Source organism: Bremia lactucae, linkage group LG9 (assembly GCF_004359215.1).
Source record: "Bremia lactucae strain SF5 linkage group LG9, whole genome shotgun sequence".
Classification (NCBI taxonomy): domain Eukaryota; phylum Oomycota; class Peronosporomycetes; order Peronosporales; family Peronosporaceae; genus Bremia; species Bremia lactucae.
In genome coordinates, this window is record NC_090618.1 from 2,277,995 (window position 1) to 2,298,117 (window position 20,123).

The 20,123-nt window shown below is 44.1% G+C and overlaps 3 protein-coding genes across 3 annotated transcripts; 1 reads left to right on the top strand and 2 right to left on the bottom strand.

Moving 5' to 3' along the window:
• Positions 1-587: 587 nt before the first annotated feature.
• Positions 588-1,805, bottom strand: CCR75_006377 (uncharacterized protein; the record flags this gene model as incomplete). Its single annotated transcript, XM_067964447.1, has 3 exons — positions 1,516-1,805; positions 991-1,448; positions 588-942 (listed from the first exon to the last, which is right to left on the bottom strand). Exons 1-3 carry the CDS (start codon positions 1,786-1,788, stop codon positions 588-590), a joined length of 1,086 nt encoding a protein of 361 aa, XP_067819579.1. The 5' UTR covers positions 1,789-1,805.
• Positions 1,806-11,416: 9,611 nt separating this feature from the next.
• CCR75_006378 (uncharacterized protein) lies at positions 11,417-13,669 on the top strand (the record flags this gene model as incomplete). Its single annotated transcript, XM_067964448.1, has 1 exon — positions 11,417-13,669. One exon carries the CDS (start codon positions 11,417-11,419, stop codon positions 13,667-13,669), a length of 2,253 nt encoding a protein of 750 aa, XP_067819574.1.
• Positions 13,670-15,937: 2,268 nt separating this feature from the next.
• On the bottom strand, positions 15,938-19,646 carry CCR75_006379 (uncharacterized protein; the record flags this gene model as incomplete). The annotated part of the gene is made up of 4 exons (XM_067964449.1): positions 19,491-19,646; positions 18,532-19,395; positions 16,633-17,766; positions 15,938-15,991 (listed from the first exon to the last, which is right to left on the bottom strand). Exons 1-4 carry the CDS (start codon positions 19,614-19,616, stop codon positions 15,938-15,940), a joined length of 2,178 nt encoding a protein of 725 aa, XP_067819573.1. The 5' UTR covers positions 19,617-19,646.
• Between the last annotated feature and the right edge of the window lie 477 nt (positions 19,647-20,123).

Below are 20,123 nucleotides of genomic sequence, written 5' to 3' on the forward strand. Positions count from 1 at the left end.
AGCGAGCGTGTTGGCGAAAAGGACCGTCCGAACTTGAAAAGTGGCAATAACAGCGAATTTACGTCAGTTGTGGACAGTATACCACTTACTAGTAGTGGCGACGAGATGTTAATGAAATTTCAACTTTTTCAGCAGAGGCAAGATATCTTTACGGTCTAAATAATACTTGAAAGCAAAAAGAGACATCGATAGTTCAATACACTCTGTCCCTAACACCAAGCGTTGATGGCATGCAGCAACAAGTTGATATCAAGGAATGCGAAGTCGGCCGCGATTGATGCTTCCGGAAGAAATCAAGAAAATGCTTAGGAAAAAAATAGTTGAAGATTGCATGATCGTTGACTAGTAGGCTACAAGTGCTGTGGCTTTGAGACCAAAACGAATTCGTCAATGTAATACAAACTAACGGACTCCAAAAAGCGCGAAGGGAGACCAGTCATGTAGCAATTGCTGCTAGCTCGGTCAAACCAGCACACTGAAAATGGCAATAACGTCAGAAAACAAGACGAGGCTAATCCCATTATATCGCTTGGTAGAATGTCGAACAATACATAAATCTATTAAATTACGTTCTGTCGCTAGTTCATTCACACTGGCACAATTCGAAACTGAGCCGCAAAAGCTTTATTCTCGGGTGTGCCTCGAATTATCGTAAGCTTGCTCGTCGTCCCAAGATCTTTCATCGCAATCCACCCACCAAGTCCAAAGTAGCTGGACAAGCAAAAAATGGTTGTCGTTGACTTGGCCTCGACGAGAAATTGCTCGTACGAATGAAACTCGACACCTTGTACTTTTAAGTTTCCGTATCGGTTGATCCCTACGAAGCGACTTGTTTTCTCACATTGAAAGCCCCACACGTCACTATCATCGCCCAATGTGTACGCACGAAAAGTGCAGCCATCTACAACAACATCAGCACTTGAAGCCATCTTCGTCACGTCACTCGAATGAACCATTTATAGCACTAATTGAAACAAAAGTTTGACATACCTCAATACTGCATCGCCATTTTTAGTACAAAGAAACTTGTCCATCTTGGCTTCTTGAATGGCACAACGAAATCGAAAAACGGCAGGAATTGTACGCCCCATGATTTTGTGAGCCTGACGTTCCACTTGTTTCATGTCGTGGTGAACTTGCCCAACTTTTGTATCCAGCCGATCCAGCCCCATATGATGTAGATCCAATGCATCGCTTAAAGCCAATGATTGGTCTTTTAACTCGGCTAGTTGTGGCGCTAAGTCGCTAAGAAATGTGGCATGGATGTCTCGTGTATGGGTTGTACTCTGCTGCGTTTCTTGGCTAGATCTTGACTGCTGAGCAACTAATCGATCCGATTCACGCTTGATACTTGCAAAGCTTGAATGAGTTTTCGTATAGTGTGCTTCGAGTTGATCAGCGGAGAGAAACTTGATTTTACACTCGGGGCATATAAATCCCATTGCAATCTATCCGGAGATATACGTGAATCTGATTAGAAATTCGATTTTTTCAGTTCCCTTAAATGCACTATACTTCATCTAACTCTTTACACGTTGAGAGCTGAGGCGCTGCTAAAACCTTGTTATATATCCAGCCCGACCATGTCATTCCGCGAAGCACGCGGCTGGCTAAGGCCACGGTTGCGTGAGTCTCATCCACTATACGCTCACTTCGACCAAGCTGCTCAGCCTGCATGCTCAGCAATTGCGCTGTAGCTCTTCCAGCTTGAAGAGATTCTGCTGTTTCCCGCAGCGCCTGCGTGTGACGCTGCTCCCATTCAAGCTCTGATATTTTTTCCGTCGCCATTTTTTTTTGCTGAAAACAATAATAATTTACCTTTCTCGATATGAAGCGCTAAAAATTCGACAAAAAACATTCGAGAAACTAGGTCAAAACTATGTTCTTGATTGCAAATAGAAACTAATTGAGAGCGATTGCATTTAAATAAGTTCAGTCTGCAAACATGACCTAAATCGGGTTGCATAATTTTTTTTTATCTATCCGAGGAATAACAATGGATTTTAACAGTAATGTGAGGGGCTCTTTTAGGGCATGTGATCGATCTGAATGTCAAATTCCACGGTCTGGGCCCATTTCAATAGCTGCTGCCGATACATTATTCTCGTGATTCTTGAGAAGTGAGTAGAAGACATCATTTGTTATCTTCAAATGTATGATCGGCGGCTGGCAATTACCAATGGCGTTCATCCGACAGAACATATGCGAACATTGCAGAATAGCTATTTTGCTCGCCTTTAACAACTTCTGGTCTCAATACGACCTTTTCAGTGACTTGACTGCTATGCAACGCATCAGTGAAGCATTGACAGGACATGTGTACGAAAGAGCTTTTGACCCTAGCGATTCTAATAATTCTATATTTCCCGGCCCTACTTTGCCGCTTCTGATAACTTTCACGCATTGCCGTAAATGCTATGTTTCTTAAGATCAGCTAGATATTGAAATACTCTCTTCAGTCTGCGCAGGTACTTCATCTCACACTTGTCACTAAAGGTTAAATTCCACTTTTGTGCTAGTATCTGGCTTCTTAAGTTGTCCATTTACTACCCATATACAGGTGATATTTGGGTACCACCAATGTAGGCGGGCACGTCTTAGTAACTTTAGTTAAGTGTCGTCACGGGAGCGGCAACCCGGCTTCTCGTGCACACTCATCATAGGAAATAGTTTTAGACCGATTTATGTTTAATCGCATTAAATATGCATAACTTTTTCAAGCCAACCCTAGAATGTCATCTCTGTTAATAAAAAATAATATGTATTGCGAGCGTATCTTTCTTGATGCTACACGTAACGGATGACGCTAGCCGTCATCCCTCCTAATGCGAATGCACCTATGTGCATCACATACACAAGGGTGGGTCACAGTATGAACCAAACCCAAGTGGTGGGTCTAATTACTTTATTTAAGTAATTGGCCATCCCCTTAGTACACAAAATGTACTTAACAAGGACTGTGTAACATTAGGGCAACTTTAGACCGTTACACCAACCCCTCTTTAAAAAGGAATTTACATTTTGAAATTCGTCAAAGAGAAGAGAGGAACTGCGAGCAGCTTTACGCGCAGCTAGTTCACTCGATCACTCTAGCGCACGTGTTTCCATATACGGTGCCCAAGATGCCACCTAAAAGGGTCCACGTCGGTGGGTCGTCTGCGAAGACGCCCACTCAACCTCGCACTAAGCGCACGCGCCGCGTTAATTCGCCGGCCGCGTCTAATGCCTTAGTCGGAACGCAGACAGCCACTGCGGCTGTCGCGTTAACAGGGCTGAAGGATCCATCCCACTTTAACAGTGAGGATGTTGATCCGTCGCTCATTGTCGACTACAATGAGTCGACACCGTTGCCGTCACCTCATAGTAGGGATGCGGACAACGAGGAAGAATAATGGTGCATTATTGCTCATTTAAACTTCTCTCATTGTTCACAATATGGGAACAGCAACAATAACTAATGCTGTCTCGTCTTCTGCGCTAGATAGCGCAGCGACCATTATTGAGAGCGCTACCCATAGAGGCGCAGCCGCTTCTCTGTTGGGTAAAACTTCAACGTCTATCTCTCAGACCATTATCCAAAATGGTTCTGACATAGAGGATTCTGAGCAGATGGGGATATGTGTTCTCTTTTGGATCAACATGCGTTTCAGGAGACCCACGTAAAATACGGGGTGCGTCTTCAAGTACGGAGGAAGGGTGAGCCTATAATTTAGGTCTCCAACCTCTTCTACCACCGTAAATGGCATTAATAAACGCGGCAAAACCTCGTGGTATCTCCAGGTAGTACAGAAATTGCATTCTTAGGTTGGGTAGCAGTACTTAATAGTACTTTTTCACACACTCTAAGGCGTTCATTACCTTTACGACCGTTTCGGTCCGCATACTCTTTTTGCTTGTCCTGTCCGCTTGCCATCATGTTACGGACTTTTTGGATGATGGCTTATCACTCATCCAACAAGCGTTATGCCTCGTTCAGGCGTTTAGCATCAAACTCGCCTATGACACCACCAAGAAGTCGGTCATAGGACGTAGTTTATTGACCACTGCTAAATTGGCAGGGTCACTAGGGCAAGTTTCTGTCGTTGAGATGATACCCTCGCCGGTCATCGTCATATTGTCAGAACTATGTCCCTCTTTCGGCCCTCCCCACTAAAACTCGGGCTGCGCACAAGCGAGACTGACGTCCGAGGATGGCGCAGTCCGTAAATATAAAACGGTGCCTCACCCGACCCTTGTGGTCGGGCGGCATACCAAACATGAAGCCCAGGCTTACTGACTTTTAACATTTGGTTGGAATCGGTAGCACGTTCAGTGGCGCACTGCTGGACGGTGCAGGCTTAATGCGCTGACACTATTCGCAAGAGCGAATATAGTTGGCCACCCATCTATATAGATTTGGCCACCAAAATTTCTCTGACACTCGTAAGAATGTCGTTTCACGGCCCAGATGCCCACTAGATGGTGCATCATGGAGCTCGTGAAGGATATCGGCTTGAGATCTGTGTCATGAGGCACGTAGATTATCAAGGGATCACAAGGTAACAACTGATGTCATAACAGGCGATCGTTGTAGCTAAAGCAATTCAGCTTAGCTTTCAGGTGCAACGGAAGGGAAACCTTTCGTCCACCAAAGTGATCCAACAGCAGGCGACAATGGTCGTCCTGACTATAGCTCTCTTTTATCTCGGAGGCCAATGAGCTCGTCACGTGGTATGCCTTCATGGCGGCCAACGTTGACGGCTGAAATTGTGCTTTACCACTAGACACACTTTCCTGGTGTCTAACCTCGAAGTCTGGTTTGCGCGATAAAGCGTCAGCCAATACATTCGACTTACCCGGCTTGTATTCAACTTTGAAATTAAATTCAGAGAAGAATGTGAGCCATCTTGCCATTCTAGGCGAGGGGTGCGGTGAGTTTATTGCGGTCCGCAAAGATCTGTAACCCGTATAAATCACAAATGACTCGGTGCCCAATAGGTGCACACGAAACTTGACAAGAACATTCTTTAATGAAAGTAGCTGTTGTCATTCACGAGGTGATTTAATTCATCGGCTTTTTAAAGCCGGGACTGATAAGAGATGACACAGCCAATGCTATCGTCATCCTTTTGCATAAGCGCGGTGCCGATTTCAAATTTACTTGCACCGCAGACAACGGTAAAAAAGGGCTTATCCGCGTCTGGCAATGTCAAGACCGGTGCCTCAACAAGATTGTTTCAATGATGTGAAGGCATCGACTTCTTTTTTGAACAAATTCATTCTAACTCCTTGTTAGGAAGGTTAGACAAGGGTTTAATTCGCTCCGCATAATTTTTGCTATACTAATTCAAGTCATTAGAGAGCCCTAGGGATTGACGCAAGTCTTTCACATGTCGTGGGATTGGCCATCCCGTACCTACGATGCAGCCCATCACAGGAATCTTAGGGACCCCTTTGACGCACTTTTACAAGTTGCATACAATTGGGCGTCCTTCAAAGTCTGTAACTCAGCGCCTTTGTAACAAGGTGTATCGTTACATGAATTTAACACTTAAAGGTCCCGATTTATGTCATATGTATCTTTATAGTTTTAGCATAACTTTTACGGAAATTATTGTTACTAATTATATTATCTAGAAGGTAGAGAATATTTGGAGAATATTACTTTATATAGTTTTAGCATAACTTTTACAGAAATTATTGTTATCAATTCATATCATCTCAAAGGTAGAGATTTTAGGAGAATATTACTTATATAGTAATGTTCAGAAATCTTATCCATAAATAGTTGTCGACAAATATATATATTTATCCCGCAGACTAATCAGCTGTAAACGTAAGCAAAGAGATAGAGACAGATAAGTTTTCAATTGCATGTTTAGCATAGGTTCATAATTAAGTTAGCATTAACAGGTAGAAAGAAGAGGAAATTAATTATATTAATACAGTTTTCATTTAACCCAGTTGTCTTAAAGAGTAGTCTTCATCTGTACGTACTAGTGTACGTGAAGTAACGTAAGCCACCACTCGCAACTGAAGCAGTGCGAAGTGGACTTGTACTGAAGCAGTACAAGTCGTAGTGCCCCGTTACAGCTCTAATGACGCTTATGTGACTCTATTGCGATCAGCCCGTGCTTGGCCCTACTATGCACGAATACTTTGTCGAAGTGATGGGGCGCGTAGGCACAGTGCTGACGCATCACGTGAGCCACCACTCGATTGAATGTCACTGGTGCGTCTTTCGAACCTTGGGGCATCACATTCCACTCCTAAAACATACCGCTCGGGGTGCATAAAGCTGTTTTGGCTACATCGGACTCTCTCATGAGTACCGGATAGGTGCCATCCTTTAAATCTAACGCGGAAAAGAATGTTCGCTTTCTATGGAGTTTAACAAACCATCTTTCAGCGGGATTAGCGTTTGAGCCGGTATGGTCGCCGTGTTAAGCTTATTGTAAGCATGAATCACGCACCATCCACCTGTGGATTTACGCACACAAAGGTCGGGCTGCAGTGAGGCATTTGGCTCTCTCGCACATATCCCGCCTTGACTTGCTTGCTCATCGATATAATGTTCTTTCGGCAACGGCCATTGCCTGGTCACACAATACTTGGTATTAAATTCGAGGTCTATTTCGAGCCCGATGCCCCTATCTGCTGGTAGTTGGCTCGGCACTTCTTCTGAGAGCACATCGCGAAGTTTCTTCAGAACCTCAAAGAACGCACTGTCTCATAGGGGGTCCCAGCCTTGAGCAGCGAACGTTTCTTTTTGTCCGTTTCTAGGACGCTCTCGTCCATTGTGGACGACGAGCAACAGTCCACCAAGAGATCTTTTGGAATTGGTGTGACTATTTCGTGGATCTTTCCATTCTTAAATTCGGCAAGGAATAGATCTTACGACATCTCCGGGAGACATTTGCTGTCTTCTCGGCAGATTTAAAGACTTGGCTGTCGTTTTTTTGTAGTAATAAGGAGAACCACAGGTCCTGAAGACAGCACGTTGCGGCAGGTGCGCGTTGTGGACGCAGGACCCAACAATCCTGCATTCGTTAGCCCCGCCGCCCACCCCTAGGTAAGAACCGTCACAGTAGCTGAGCAGGAGTCTGCTCTTGCATTTAACTGGGCTAAATTCCGCCTACAGTAGATCTTGACGTCGCAGCGCTTGAGCAATGCTGAACTGCAGGATCTGCACAACGCCCGACGGCAGCAACGCGCCCAATTTCTTGCCGGGCGCACGCTTTTCGACACACTGTCAGATGGGCTAGCTGGCTCAATAACTAACACCTTCGAAGTACAATACGACGACAAAAGGCGTTTGATGCATCTTTTTTTACTCTCAAGCTAATCTGTCGCAACTACAGACGGGGCAAAATTTGGCTGCTTAATGCGACATATAAAACAAACTAGTAAGAGCCACGCTGATCGAAGGCGTGCATGACATAAATCTTACGCGTCTTTGCTTCCAGGTACAATATTTAATTGCTGCATGTTGTTGGTGTTACCACTTCACACCATACTTTCACGTTGGCATACTATTTTCTGCGTTGAGAAACAGAGGTTGACTACCAATGGGCGACTGAAAAACTTCGCAATGCGCTTCAACAGTGCAATATTAATAGTATACCTGTATTTGTTACAGACAGCGACTTCGCTCTCATGGGGGCGCTTGCACAGACTTTTCTTGCAACTAAAGTGCTTCTGTGTAGATGGAACAATAAAAAAACATATTTGCAAAGCAAAAGGTCTCATATGCAAACGAGGCCTTCGAAATGTTTACTCGTGCGTGGAACTCACTAATAAATGCTCCGACTGAGCAGGACTACTACAGACAAGGCAACGATCTGGAGCAGTTGATCCCGGTGCACGTCTGGCATTATTTGCCACGACGTGGCTGTGCTTCAAGGAAAGGTCAGTACGGTTATGGACGCTTTGATGTTTTACTGCCTACTTATACATGCCTTAATTTCAGATTTGCTACTGCCTGGTTGTGGAATCTGGGGTATTATGGTCACGTAAATACGACATGTGTGGAGAGTGCGCATGCGGCACTAAAGACTTGGAATGCTGTGTCAACAGGTAAATTTCGGCAGCAATATCGTAAAGGCGTGTCTAATTTTTTTCTTTGACATTGCCCGGGAGATCTCTTGACAGTGGAGACAGCAATCAAACTCGCTTGTGCCGATCAATCGAAAAAGATTCAACAGCAACAGTCCAGGAAATGTGTGAGACGGAGTGTATCGTTACATGAAATCAACACTTAAGCGTTGTTTATTAATATATTATCTTAAAGGTTGATAATATTAGAAGAATATTACGTTACATGGTAATATTCTAAAACCTTATCTATTGGTAGATATAGACCATTATATCTACTTCCTCCGCGGTCCAGCCAGCGCTAAGCGCGCGCAAAGAGTGAGACAGATAAGACTTTATTACATGTTTTTTATTAGTTTGTAAAATTAAGTTGGTATTAATTAGATAGAAACAGAGGAACTTAATTATATTAAATACAGTTTTTTTATAATTCTCTTTAAAGCAAGTGTTATAAAGAGAGTCTTCCTCTGCACGTTCGCCTGTTCCGCTTCGAACTGGATACGCTTGAAAAAGCAATATTCGTTGCGGAGCAGGAGGACTTTAGCTTGAGACAGGCTCAAGCTAGTTCGTCATCGTTTCGTCTTCCATGACGACACGAGCTAGGAGGTCCAGAACCGATAAACCTCTCTTATGTCGAAAAGAAAAAAAAACTTTTTTTTTCGAACAAAAAGCGATTGCAGCAATGCCATCGCTGCCAAAAGTTAGAACACTACGCTCAAGAGTGTAGTGTCCCACGCCCAGGACCGAAAGGTACTGAACGTAATTTTGAACGTATGCAAAATGGCAACAGCGAGGCGGACCGCCAAAAAACGTTCGGGGTCAGTAGGGTCTCAACGCCCTTCTGATCCAGCAACCTCAAATGAAATTTGCAAATCTCTTAACGAAAGTTGCTCCAGACACGCAATCAATATATGTGTCTGCACCTGGTGATGAGGTATCCCTCATCACCTTGAAGCTAAAAGTGACAAATGCTTTGTCACTGAGAGCCCTAGTGGACTGCAGAGCGTCGAATAACTTTAATCGTCGCCAGTCACTAGAGGGTTGTAGGCTCAAATATGTTGAGCGCGACATTCCTCCAACAAGGATGACGGTGCGTTTAGCGACAGGCGCATCGATAATAGTAATGAAACGCGTAGTGAAATTTTACTACACTCCGGAGCACATAAAGGTGCCCACGTCTATGAGCGGACTATGGCATGGCCCATCTCGACAGGCCCTTTTTGGAAAGGTGCCGTCGACGATGGATGAGGCAATCCAAAATGCTTTGGTTGAGGAACAATCCTACCACAGTGCCTCGGCGACAGCTTGGTATAAGCCGTCGGCCGAGAGGTCAGATTTCACTTCCATGGAATTGGGCAATGCAGACGTTGTCTGTTTTAAATGCGGCAAGCGCGGAAATATGATAGCTCGCTGCTATGCCAGGGTCGCTGCTGGGGCGAAGACGCCCAGCAAGATGACTTCCTACCCAAAAAGCGATGGCAAGAACCAGCGTGCGAGACGCATGAGTTCTGCATCGACCACTGAGGGGTCGGGAAATGCAGGAGCGCAGTAGGGGCGGGATGCCCTACTGACGCGGACTCTAAAATTTACCCCTAAGTTCAGAGTTGTGGAACAAAGAGGTAGCATAGTCCCTGAGGTCTCGAAATTTCGGACCTCAAGCCTGCTGGTCTATAGCGCTCATGAAAATGGCTATGACCAGGTGATGACCTCTCCTAGTGGATTCGGGTGCATCCCAAAATTTTGTGAAACTTGCGGCTCTAAGAAAGAGGCCGGCGATGTTTGAAACGCTTTGCCAGGATAGTAAGCGAGAAGAGGCGCTCTACTTAGACACACACCCTAGCACAGCAAGGAAGCGGTTTAACTGCTACTCTTGCGTGCAGCGAGGTAGTTGTGGTGGGCGCGTAAGCGACCTCACCCAACACACTAAGTACTCTGGTTAAGTGTCGTCATGGGAGCGGTAATCCGTCTCCTCTGCGCACTTACCAAGTAGGAAGTAGTTTTCAGACTGATTTATATTTAATAGAATACAATATAAATACCTATTTTTACCAATTAATATGTCATCTCTATAGATAACGATTAATATGTATTGCGAGCGAATCTTTCTAGATACCACGCGTAACGGGTGACGCTAGCCGTCATCCCTCCTAATGAGAATGCACCCATGTGCATCACATACACAAGGGTTGGCCACAAATGTGCACCACACCCGAGTGCTGGGTCTAATTACCATTATTTAGTAATTGACCATCTTCTTAAGTACACCAAGTGTACTTAACGGGGACTGTGTAACATTAAAGCAACTTTAGCCCGTTACAACGATCGACACCCCGCATGAGTTGATTCTTCATGCGATGGAATTTAAAATGATGGTTCTGACCGATCAACATCATTTTAAAATAAAGTGGTCACATAGTGACCACTCCATCTAATTACAATCAGAGTGATTGTCATTTAAGGGAGGGGTGATGTAACGGGGTGTATCGTTACATGAAATTAACATCTAAAGGTTGTAAATTAATAAAGTATTTAAAGGGCAGATAATATTTGGAGGATATTACTTTACATAGTAATGTTCAGAATTCTTATCCATAAATAGGTATAGACCATTATATCTATTTATTCAGCAGACTAATCAGCTGTAGAGATAAACAAAAGAGAGATTCAGATAAAATAAGATAAGAAATCAGTTGCATGTATTTAGTATTAGTTTATAATTAAGTTAGAGTTAACAGATGGAAAGAAGAGATACTTAAAATATTAATACAGTTTTCATTTTACCTTCTTTAAATGAGTTACCTTAAAGAGAAGTATTCCTCTGCACGTACTAGTTTACGTGAAATAACGTAAGGCACCACTCGCAACTGAAGCAGTGCGAAGTGGGCTTGTACTGAAGCAGTACAAGTCGTAGTGCCCCATTACACTCCACGTACACTAGTACGTGCGAGAGAGACTCCCTTAAAACACTAGCCTTAAAGAGGGTTAAAAGTGAACTGTATTTAGTTTAAGTTCTTCTGTTTCTATATATTGTTGCTAACTTAATGATATACTAAAAACGAAACATGTAATGAAGTCTTATTTGTCTCTCTCTGCGCGCGTCCAGTCCTGACTGGGCCGCGGAGCAAGTAGATATAAAGGCCAATATCTACCAATGAATAAGCCTTTCAAATATTACTAAGTGTCAATTTAATGTAACGATACACTTACATATTTTGGCTTTGTGAGCCTTCCATTCCTTAAACCACTTCGAGAAATTCGCAAATCTGATCCTGCCATGCATCTCCTTGACGTCGCTATCCTGGCTGGAGTCCTCGCTAAAATTGCAGCCACCGCTGAAATAACAATGGATAGCAACACGACCTTGTCACCTTCAGTGCAACCGCTTGAGGCAACAGCCATCGGATATCCAATTACACCACGTGACAACACCGAGGAGAGGTCATCATTTGCTGAGATTCTCATCTCATTTCTGAGACAGTATGATCACTCTTTCAAATGGAAGCTGCTAGATGAAGCCTATATAAAAACCGCAACACTGGACAAAGCTGCTGAGAGAATTGGTCTGAATAAGCTCTGCTTGGTTTTACAGGATGCAATACAAAGTGAAGACAAAATTCGGCGAAAGCATGCCTTGATTCTACGACTCGAACTTTACACACTTTGGAAGGCACAGGGGCTTCGTGGTGAAGACCTATTTCTGAAACTTGAGCTCCACGAGATAAATTACAATATTTTAAAGACGCAGCAGTATTTGATTTGGCATGAGTACATGAACATGCTCTCACATGAGAACGTGCTCAAGGCCGAATTTGATATAATCACAAGCTTTTACAAGGACAGAAACTCCTGGGCTTCTCTCTTTGGCTTCTCGGAGCATACAAGCAATCCTTTGGTCGCATACTTTTTAAAAGCCACGCTAGATTTCTGTATGCTACAAAAAACGCCAGCGGACGATGTCCTCAAACTGCTCAAGGTCAGCAGGAATGATCAAGAACTGTTTAGCGACCCACTACTTCCAATCTGGACGACATATATACAAAAGTCATCTGGAAGTGCATCTAGCCAAGTGTATAAAAAAGCAATGGACATCTTATCAAAAAGTCGCAGGGTTGGTTCTTTGATGAAGTTGCTGCATATGGCGGGCATTGATAAACCCGAAAATGCTCGGTACCTAGATGGCTTAATGCTTTTATTAATAGACCAGGGAGTTCGCCCAGTTGCATTGCTCGTTGGTCTGTTGTCCGAAGATTTTGTAGCCGTGGGATCATACCATCTTTCGATCATGAAAGTTCTGACGACGCCAATTCTGTTTCTTTGGACACAGTATGCGCATATGTATTACGGTGCAGACAAAGCAGAGGTGGCAGTAGTACAAATACTATTGAAAGCTACAAGCAAGGAGGAATTGAAACAAGCAGTCGAAATAGCGCTAAGAGATATACCTGACGGAACACCAAACAAAGCAGGTTTAGTCAAGATGGAAAAACTACTTACTAAAGACACGAAGAGTTTAGTGGACACATCATTGGAGAAATTAGACGGAGTGGACACAGAAGCAGAGCATTTACCAGAAATGAAGACTATGGCAGTGCGATTTTGTTTGAGATCCAAAAAATGGCCAGTGGAAGCTTTAAGAATGATGACTTCAAACGGTACAAAAGAGCCAATTCGTAATCTTACTTATTCTTTATCAAAGTATCGCCACACGCGCGAAGGTCTACATACTATTCTTCGTTTTGCGATGGAAGCTGAAGACATTATCACGCGAGATATCGTGTGGCATATAAAACAAGTGCTTTTCCGCAGGTATATTGGATATTCAAAGACGAGGACGTATGATTTTTTAATCGGCAACGAAATGGACTCCATTCTGGATGCCCCGAACTTTGCCATTTGGCATGAATTTGTGATGTGGCGCGATAATCTATCTCTTGATGGAACTATTAAAGCCGAAGTGTCATTCATCCGATCAACGTACTCTGATGATGTTCTCGTCAAGAAGTTTGGCTTAATAAAAATGGCTAAAATGACCACGGATAGTAGCAAACGATTCCAAAGCTACGCGAATGCCGTCATCGAAGTACTGGGCAAGAAGAAGTTCTTGCAACAAATATTAGAGCTTCTCGAACTGAAGGAGGATGGTATGGATCTGTTTACCAATTCCGTGTTCGAGAAACTAGATGTCTATCTACGAGCACTGAACATCAATATAGACGTTTTTGCGGAAATTTACCCAGTCGGCACCTTGTTTAAAATGCTCTCAGCAGAGAATCCGCCCGAATTGTGTAGAAAACAATATATGACAGACTTGGTAGAGTGGTTAAAACGCTATCACGCAAGCCCGGCTGCAGTGCTCATGACGCTGTCAATAGACGAGCCTTTTACTGTGAGCCAACTCACATCAGCGTTGGAGCGAACGAAACAGATGCTAAACAGTGAAAATGACAAAAAATTTGTAAAATCGCTGCAAGAGGCTTTGCACCCAAAAAATAAAGACACGAGCAAGAGACCAATTATACTGGATCTTTCGGATGCTCCTGCGGCTGCATCGAATCGCCGGAGAAAAATGAATCCGACACTGCGGATCGCCCCTTGACAACACTTTTTCGTAGTTCAAAGGAAAAGAATTGAATTTTCACATTCGAAACTTCTCAAAAGATTTTGTGAAAATGTTGCATGTTACGGAACGAGTCGGTCTCCACAGATCATATATAGGAAATTCCGGCTTCAGAGAGGCGGAAACTTTTGCTAATTTGTTTGACGCTACTCCAGTAACGATCGGATGGTTGTGTGTGCCGTGGGTGGATTTAGCTTTTTAGATATTGATTAACAAGCCTTTTAGAACTTATTTGATGATCGTAACTCTACAAGTCTGTGGCATTATGGCGTTGTTAATTGAAGTTTCGTACATTCTTGAAAGTAGTCTTGCAAAGGCTTCACCAAGAAGACGTTGTAAGAAATACAGCTACAAACGAACATGAACTTCTGCAAATCTGCTTGTGCATGCGAGCATGAACTATGCTTTAGCGTTCCTTTTGTCTTTGGTTGCATTGCTTAGTTCCTGCATGTGTTGTCTTGTTCCATTCACTACCTCGCACAAAGCTGTGAAGCCGTCAAAGGCGTTGGTTTAGCGTCCGCTACACCACTTGTGAATTGTATAAAGATTTCTATGTCATAATGCCTACTATTTCCCACCGCCGCGATTTATCTTGTGGTGCGGTGTGCCCCTTCGCGTAGTGACATGGTAAGAAATATAAGCTTGCTTCAAGCTAATTGGACTTGTCTTTCATGGTTCCACCACACTCATGTCTAATGCGTCGGACTACCCTGCAAGGATTATCAATTTTATGATATAGAAAAAAGCAGTGCCTATGCGAACTAATAAAAACTTACACTTTCAAACTTCTAAATGACCAAGAGAAATGTTGCAGGAAAAAATGATGTCCGAATCTCTGGCGTCATGTGCTCCATGTAGGGTATGTATATTGCAAAACCAGCGTTCTCTGAGAGCATTATGAGTAATAATCTGTTTAGAGATAAGACCTTCTTCAAAACGTCCATTACTGCTTTCGTATGGTGGTTCAAATAATTTTCCAGAAATCCGAGACATGGATTGGTAAACACGTTTTGATCCTTTGTAGTGAGCTGAAGCAGCTGTGCGATTTCTCTGGCAGCAGCATTTTACCCCATTCTTCCGCGATGCCAACCATGGAAAGTCGTAACAAGCTGTTGGTCGGGGTCAAGTGCGCAACTTTCGAAAAGCCAAATAGCATCGCCAACGAGTCATTCTTATAACAACCCTCTATAATCTTCTCTTTCTCTGTAATGACCTGGAAAAGTTCAATGTCAGGGTGCCACACACAACATGTATTCATGCCAAAGCATAAATTGCGGGTGTCTAAAATATACTTTGTCACCTTGTTGAGCTCAAGATCTGAAAAGAGATTCTCTGGACGTCTTTATGTCCAGGATAAGTAGAAATCAAAATCCAACCACAAATCTTCTCACGGCAAAACTGGACGAGACGAATAACTTATTGGTGTTTGTCGACAAATTGGGATGCAGCAAAGAACGCCGAAGACGTTGTCACGCGAAATATCTTTCATCGGATGGAAGAAGCGTTATCGAAGCGCAGCGATACTTTGTTGGCCAGTTTGAATCTCTATCACGGGGGAGGGGTAAGAGTAATCAATCCATTGTCGAGTGCTTGTCCAAGTCTTAATGCCGTGTCAAGTCCTTGCACATTCAAAAAATTTGCTTCAAAGATTGTCGCGTTTCGTGCACCAATGCGATTTTTCTTTAAGGAGATCTTTTTCAAAACGTCAGTAACTTCTGAATGCGAATAATTTACAATACATTCCTGCAAGGATTTCAGCAATTCTCACTTCGGCTAAATTTTCAACGTATTAAATCTTCGCACATTGTGGCCAAAGATACGAAAGTGGCGTCGTCTAGATCATCGCGACAGACACCTTGAGTTCGGTTAAGCTGCAGATTCTTCCGACCACCGAGCGATGAGCAATGCCATCGGCTCCTTTCACAATCTATTAATAAGGCCGTAAGCCAAATTTTCAAGTTTTGGGTGATTTTGTAGCAAGTGTTTGAGCTTCCTAATAAATGACCTCTCCTCGGAGAATGCCATAATGACCGTAGCTGCGTTAACGCCTTGAGTGTCCTTGAACGAATACGCCAGCGGTGTAAAGGACAAAATGACGTTCAGCTTCATTCTATTGGCGGCCACATATGCAGCGAGAGCTCCGGCTAGTATACACATCGCCTTCATTAAAGTCAAGTGATACTTGTTTGAAGTAAATTCTACTTTAACGACTACTTCCTTTTGATAAACGCTAGATCATCTCTCTCTCTATTCGGCCGCAAAGCCCGACTCCAAGGGCGGCGATTTATTATTCCTTGCGAGCTACATGCAACAATGATGTCAGAGGAAGTCAAACTCGACGAGCCCAAGAAAATCAAAGGTGTCATTACGCAAAGCTAAGCAAGATAAAGATTGCAGCAACCGTAAGAATTGGCAACACGCCGTTGGTGATTCCACGTCAATTCGCTTAAGAATTAAATCAATTGAGGTGGTGAAAATCAGCGCGAGAGACGGAAAATTCTCAAATGATTGATGCGTTAAAGAGGCAGCTCACTACTCACAAAGCCATGTCTGCACTTAGCGATGACGCGATTTCTTCGTCTTGGACGAGCGGCGGTAGTCTTCGTCCTCTTCCTCATGCTCTCGCTTTTCATTGCGCATTCGATCGGACGCCTGAGCCTCCTTTTCAAGCTCATCCCACGACGGAGCGTCCTCTTCATCCGATACTTCTTCGGACAAGGAATCTTCATCTACGATCGATTCCCAATCCGAGCCATCCGAATCGCTCGAGTCGCTGTCTTCTTCGTCCTCTTCCGATGCACCAGAATACGTGCTATCGCCCGCTTCTTCTTCATCCTCATCTTCGTCGTCCGATCCTTCCATCTACACACACACATATACACAAGAACATGTCAAACTTTCAAACTTATGACACGTTTACCACAACGTAAAGTATACAACACCTTTAAAAATTCCCATCCAGCTGGCTTCGGTACACCGTCCTCGTCCGTATCTAAGTAGAATCGATTGTCACTTTTAATCGTCGACATGATGCTCTTCCAATTCAAATTCGCCGTGCCCGTGGTGAAGCAAATATCAATATCATCGAGCCACTCTTTAATTCGCTCGAGCTCGCTCATTGACACGGCACTAATGCGTATGGGCATGACATCAAAATTCTTAAAAACAAACACCACGTCAAAATTCTTGGAGGAAAACATCACGCGTTCAAAGTGCACGTGTTCCACTTCATCGAGCGAAATGATAAAGAATGGCATGTCCGTGAGACTCACGAGACAGTGCACGGATGGTTGCAAGAGAACCATTTCTTTAAACGGTGTGCCCATGAATCCGAGCTCCCGGTACGGAATATCAAACACCACGGGCTTTCCATGACGCTCCGACACGGTCTCCATCTTGTGACAAAACTCTTTAAACGTCGTATTAAGCTTCTCGCGCAGAGCCCGCTCTCGATTTTCTTCGTCTAATTCATCCGGGTCGTAAATCGACCGCCGTCGATTGTCCAGTGTCTGAGACCCTTCAATCACTTCCGTGTAAAACTGCACGTCCTTTTGCTTCTTCTTGCCAATCATAATGTGGTTTTTCAAGTGAAAATGAATGAGTACGACCAATTCCTTGTCACACGGCTGGAAAATCGCGTGCTTGACATTGGCATACAAAATATCGAGTTTCTGGTTCTTGTTTGTCGTGAATCGAACACCATTCGAGTGCGCTTCGAGCGTGCCGTGGGTCTTGCGGCCTGTCAAGTGTGGCCGAGCCGACAAGTCAATAAGACGCGGGACACGACGATCTCGCGTGATAATCAAGTCTTCTTGAACCACCAAATCCGATTCTTCTTGCTCTCGTTGCTCTCGTTGCTTGACACGCTTTTGAAGTTCTTTAATCAATCGAAATTGATTGTTTAAATTGTGCGCATCCGACGATCGGAATCCCAATTCTTTAATAAACATCTTGTTTGGATACTTGAGAATTGCATTTGCCATCGCAGGGAGGACATCACGTCCTAATGATGTACCCGGTACGAAGAAATTCACACGCAAGTACGTTGCCTTGTCTTCTTCCGACTTACTAACATTCTTGATCGTAGAAATGTGAAAAGGCACGGGAACGCCATTGATTGGAAGAATAACGGTCTCGGCACGCATATCGACCATAACTTGACGCTCACGTAACTCGGACGGGTACTGTTGAGGACCCGCATACGCTTTAATGCGTTTTTCTTTCTTGACATCATCCGACAAATCATGATTCTGTTCCTCTAATCGTCGCATGGCTTCTTCTCGTTTTTTTCGCATGAGTTCGGCTTGATGACGGTCCCGACGTTCTTGATCCGTTTCTTTGCCTTCCAACAATCGCTGCTGATCCCGAAGTCGTGACTGTAGCACTTGATTACGCGTACCCGATAACGACGTATCCACATTCCCATTGCTCTTCCTCGCCGTCTTTTCATCTTTCACGTCCGTGTCGTCTTCAATATCATACCGTACTTTTCCCCACGCCTTTGGAACTTTAGTATAACACTTGGTTTCATTTGCCAACACGACGACCGTGTCAGCAAGAAATACCGCGTAGCTATCCAGTTTCTTCTTCTTACGCTGGGACTCGGGAATAGGAATCTCATTGAACCCAAACGCAACGTTAAATGCCATGCCTTCTTGAATAATCGTCGTGTTCTTGGTCGTGAGTAGATTACACGATTCTCGAAATTCCAACCCAATACCAAATCCAAGATTCTTGGTCAATTTCCCAAACAGCGTCGCATTTCTTGATTGAATAAACTTGCGAACTTTTTCTACGATTTTCCCAACACTTTGACCAGGTCGAAGCTCTTTAATACACACTTCGTGGGCTTCTCGAAGCAATTCGTACGCTTTTTCCATGGAACTCGTGGGATCAATAAAAAACGTCCGTCCGACGTTTGAACAGTACCCTTTGTACCTCGCACCAAGCGAACAAATGATCACGTCGTACGTAAGCGGGTCCTGATTGCTTTGAGCACTCGGTCGAAGATCATACGTCCCTCCTGACTGGACAATTGGGGGATAACACGGCTCAATATCCACGGGATCAATCGTAACTTTAATTTTGGATGGCGTATCAAATACTTCTTCAATTGCCATGGAAATGTCTTCGTGACTCCTGATCTGTTCATCGTCAATAATCTGTTCCATGTCTTCCATAAACTTGAGTTTAAACACTTTGCTCGAGAGCGCACCCGCCCATCGAATATTCTCCAGTTCCTGCGGTTCTTTAATCATCAAGACCGTCTCAAGGCCTCGCGTCACGTCCACTTGTTCCAACGTTGAGTGGTTTAAAGCACTTTGAAATGTCGTAACCAATTCACCCACTGGATTCTCTTTACGCAACACTCCTGTCTTTGGACCACTTGCTTCCATTGCTTCCAGTAAGAGTTTAAAATTAGCCTTGTTATGATCCACCTTATTGCGTTTTAAAAGCCTTAATTGGATCGAAGACATGGCATTTTCATGAGCTACGGCTTCAAGCATCGTATATTTCTTCCCACTTGTGAGTACAAAGAGTGTCGCGGGTGTAAACACAAGCAGCGTTTCAGGAAATTCCAGAAAACCTAGCAAAAAGATCTGTAAGACTGCTGACTTGCGGTACCCGGATTCTTCCTGCTGAGCTCGACCCGAGAGTACACTAAATGAGTCAACTTGGTTCCACGTTGCTTCGTGTTTGTGTTCCTAGGGTACACACGACAGAACAAATGGGTACAGTTGTGAGAGCCATGGGTGGGGTACGGAGGCAAAGTGGGGCAGCAGGAAAAAGCGCGAGTTACCTTCCACACGCTGTAGAGACGATCGAGACGACGATAGAACATGGATGCGTCCAAGTGCGGGGTGCTCAATGCACTTGCATCGGTTGGAACCTCGGACTTGACCTCTTGCTTCACCCTCACCGCCATTCCTGTCGATTTTAGTGATACCGTACCCCGTGGAGCTTAGAAATGTTTCTTACATGAAACGGGGGGGGGTACGAGGTTACAAGGCAAGACTATAGCAATATATTGGGTTACGGTGACAAAATTCTCGCTTTCAAAGTATTGTCGTACCGCGATGCAACTCCAGACGTTAGCGTACGCGATCTCGGGGGCTTTCACGCTGCTAGCGATCATACTGTCTGGTTGGCTTATTTGGACGCATTTATTGTACAATCCGTCCGCGGGCATTCGCAAGCATGTCATTCGCATTCTAATGATGGTTCCAATCTACGCCTTGACGTCGTACATGGCGCTCGTGTTTAACGAGTCGAAGCTGCTCTTTGAAACCGTGCGCGATTTATACGAAGCGTTTGCGCTGTACTCGTTTCACTGTTTCCTAGTCGAATACCTCGGTGGACAGTCCGTCTTGGCCAGTACAATGCGTTCCAAGCCCCAAATGACGCACGTTTTTCCCTTTTGCTGTGTACGACC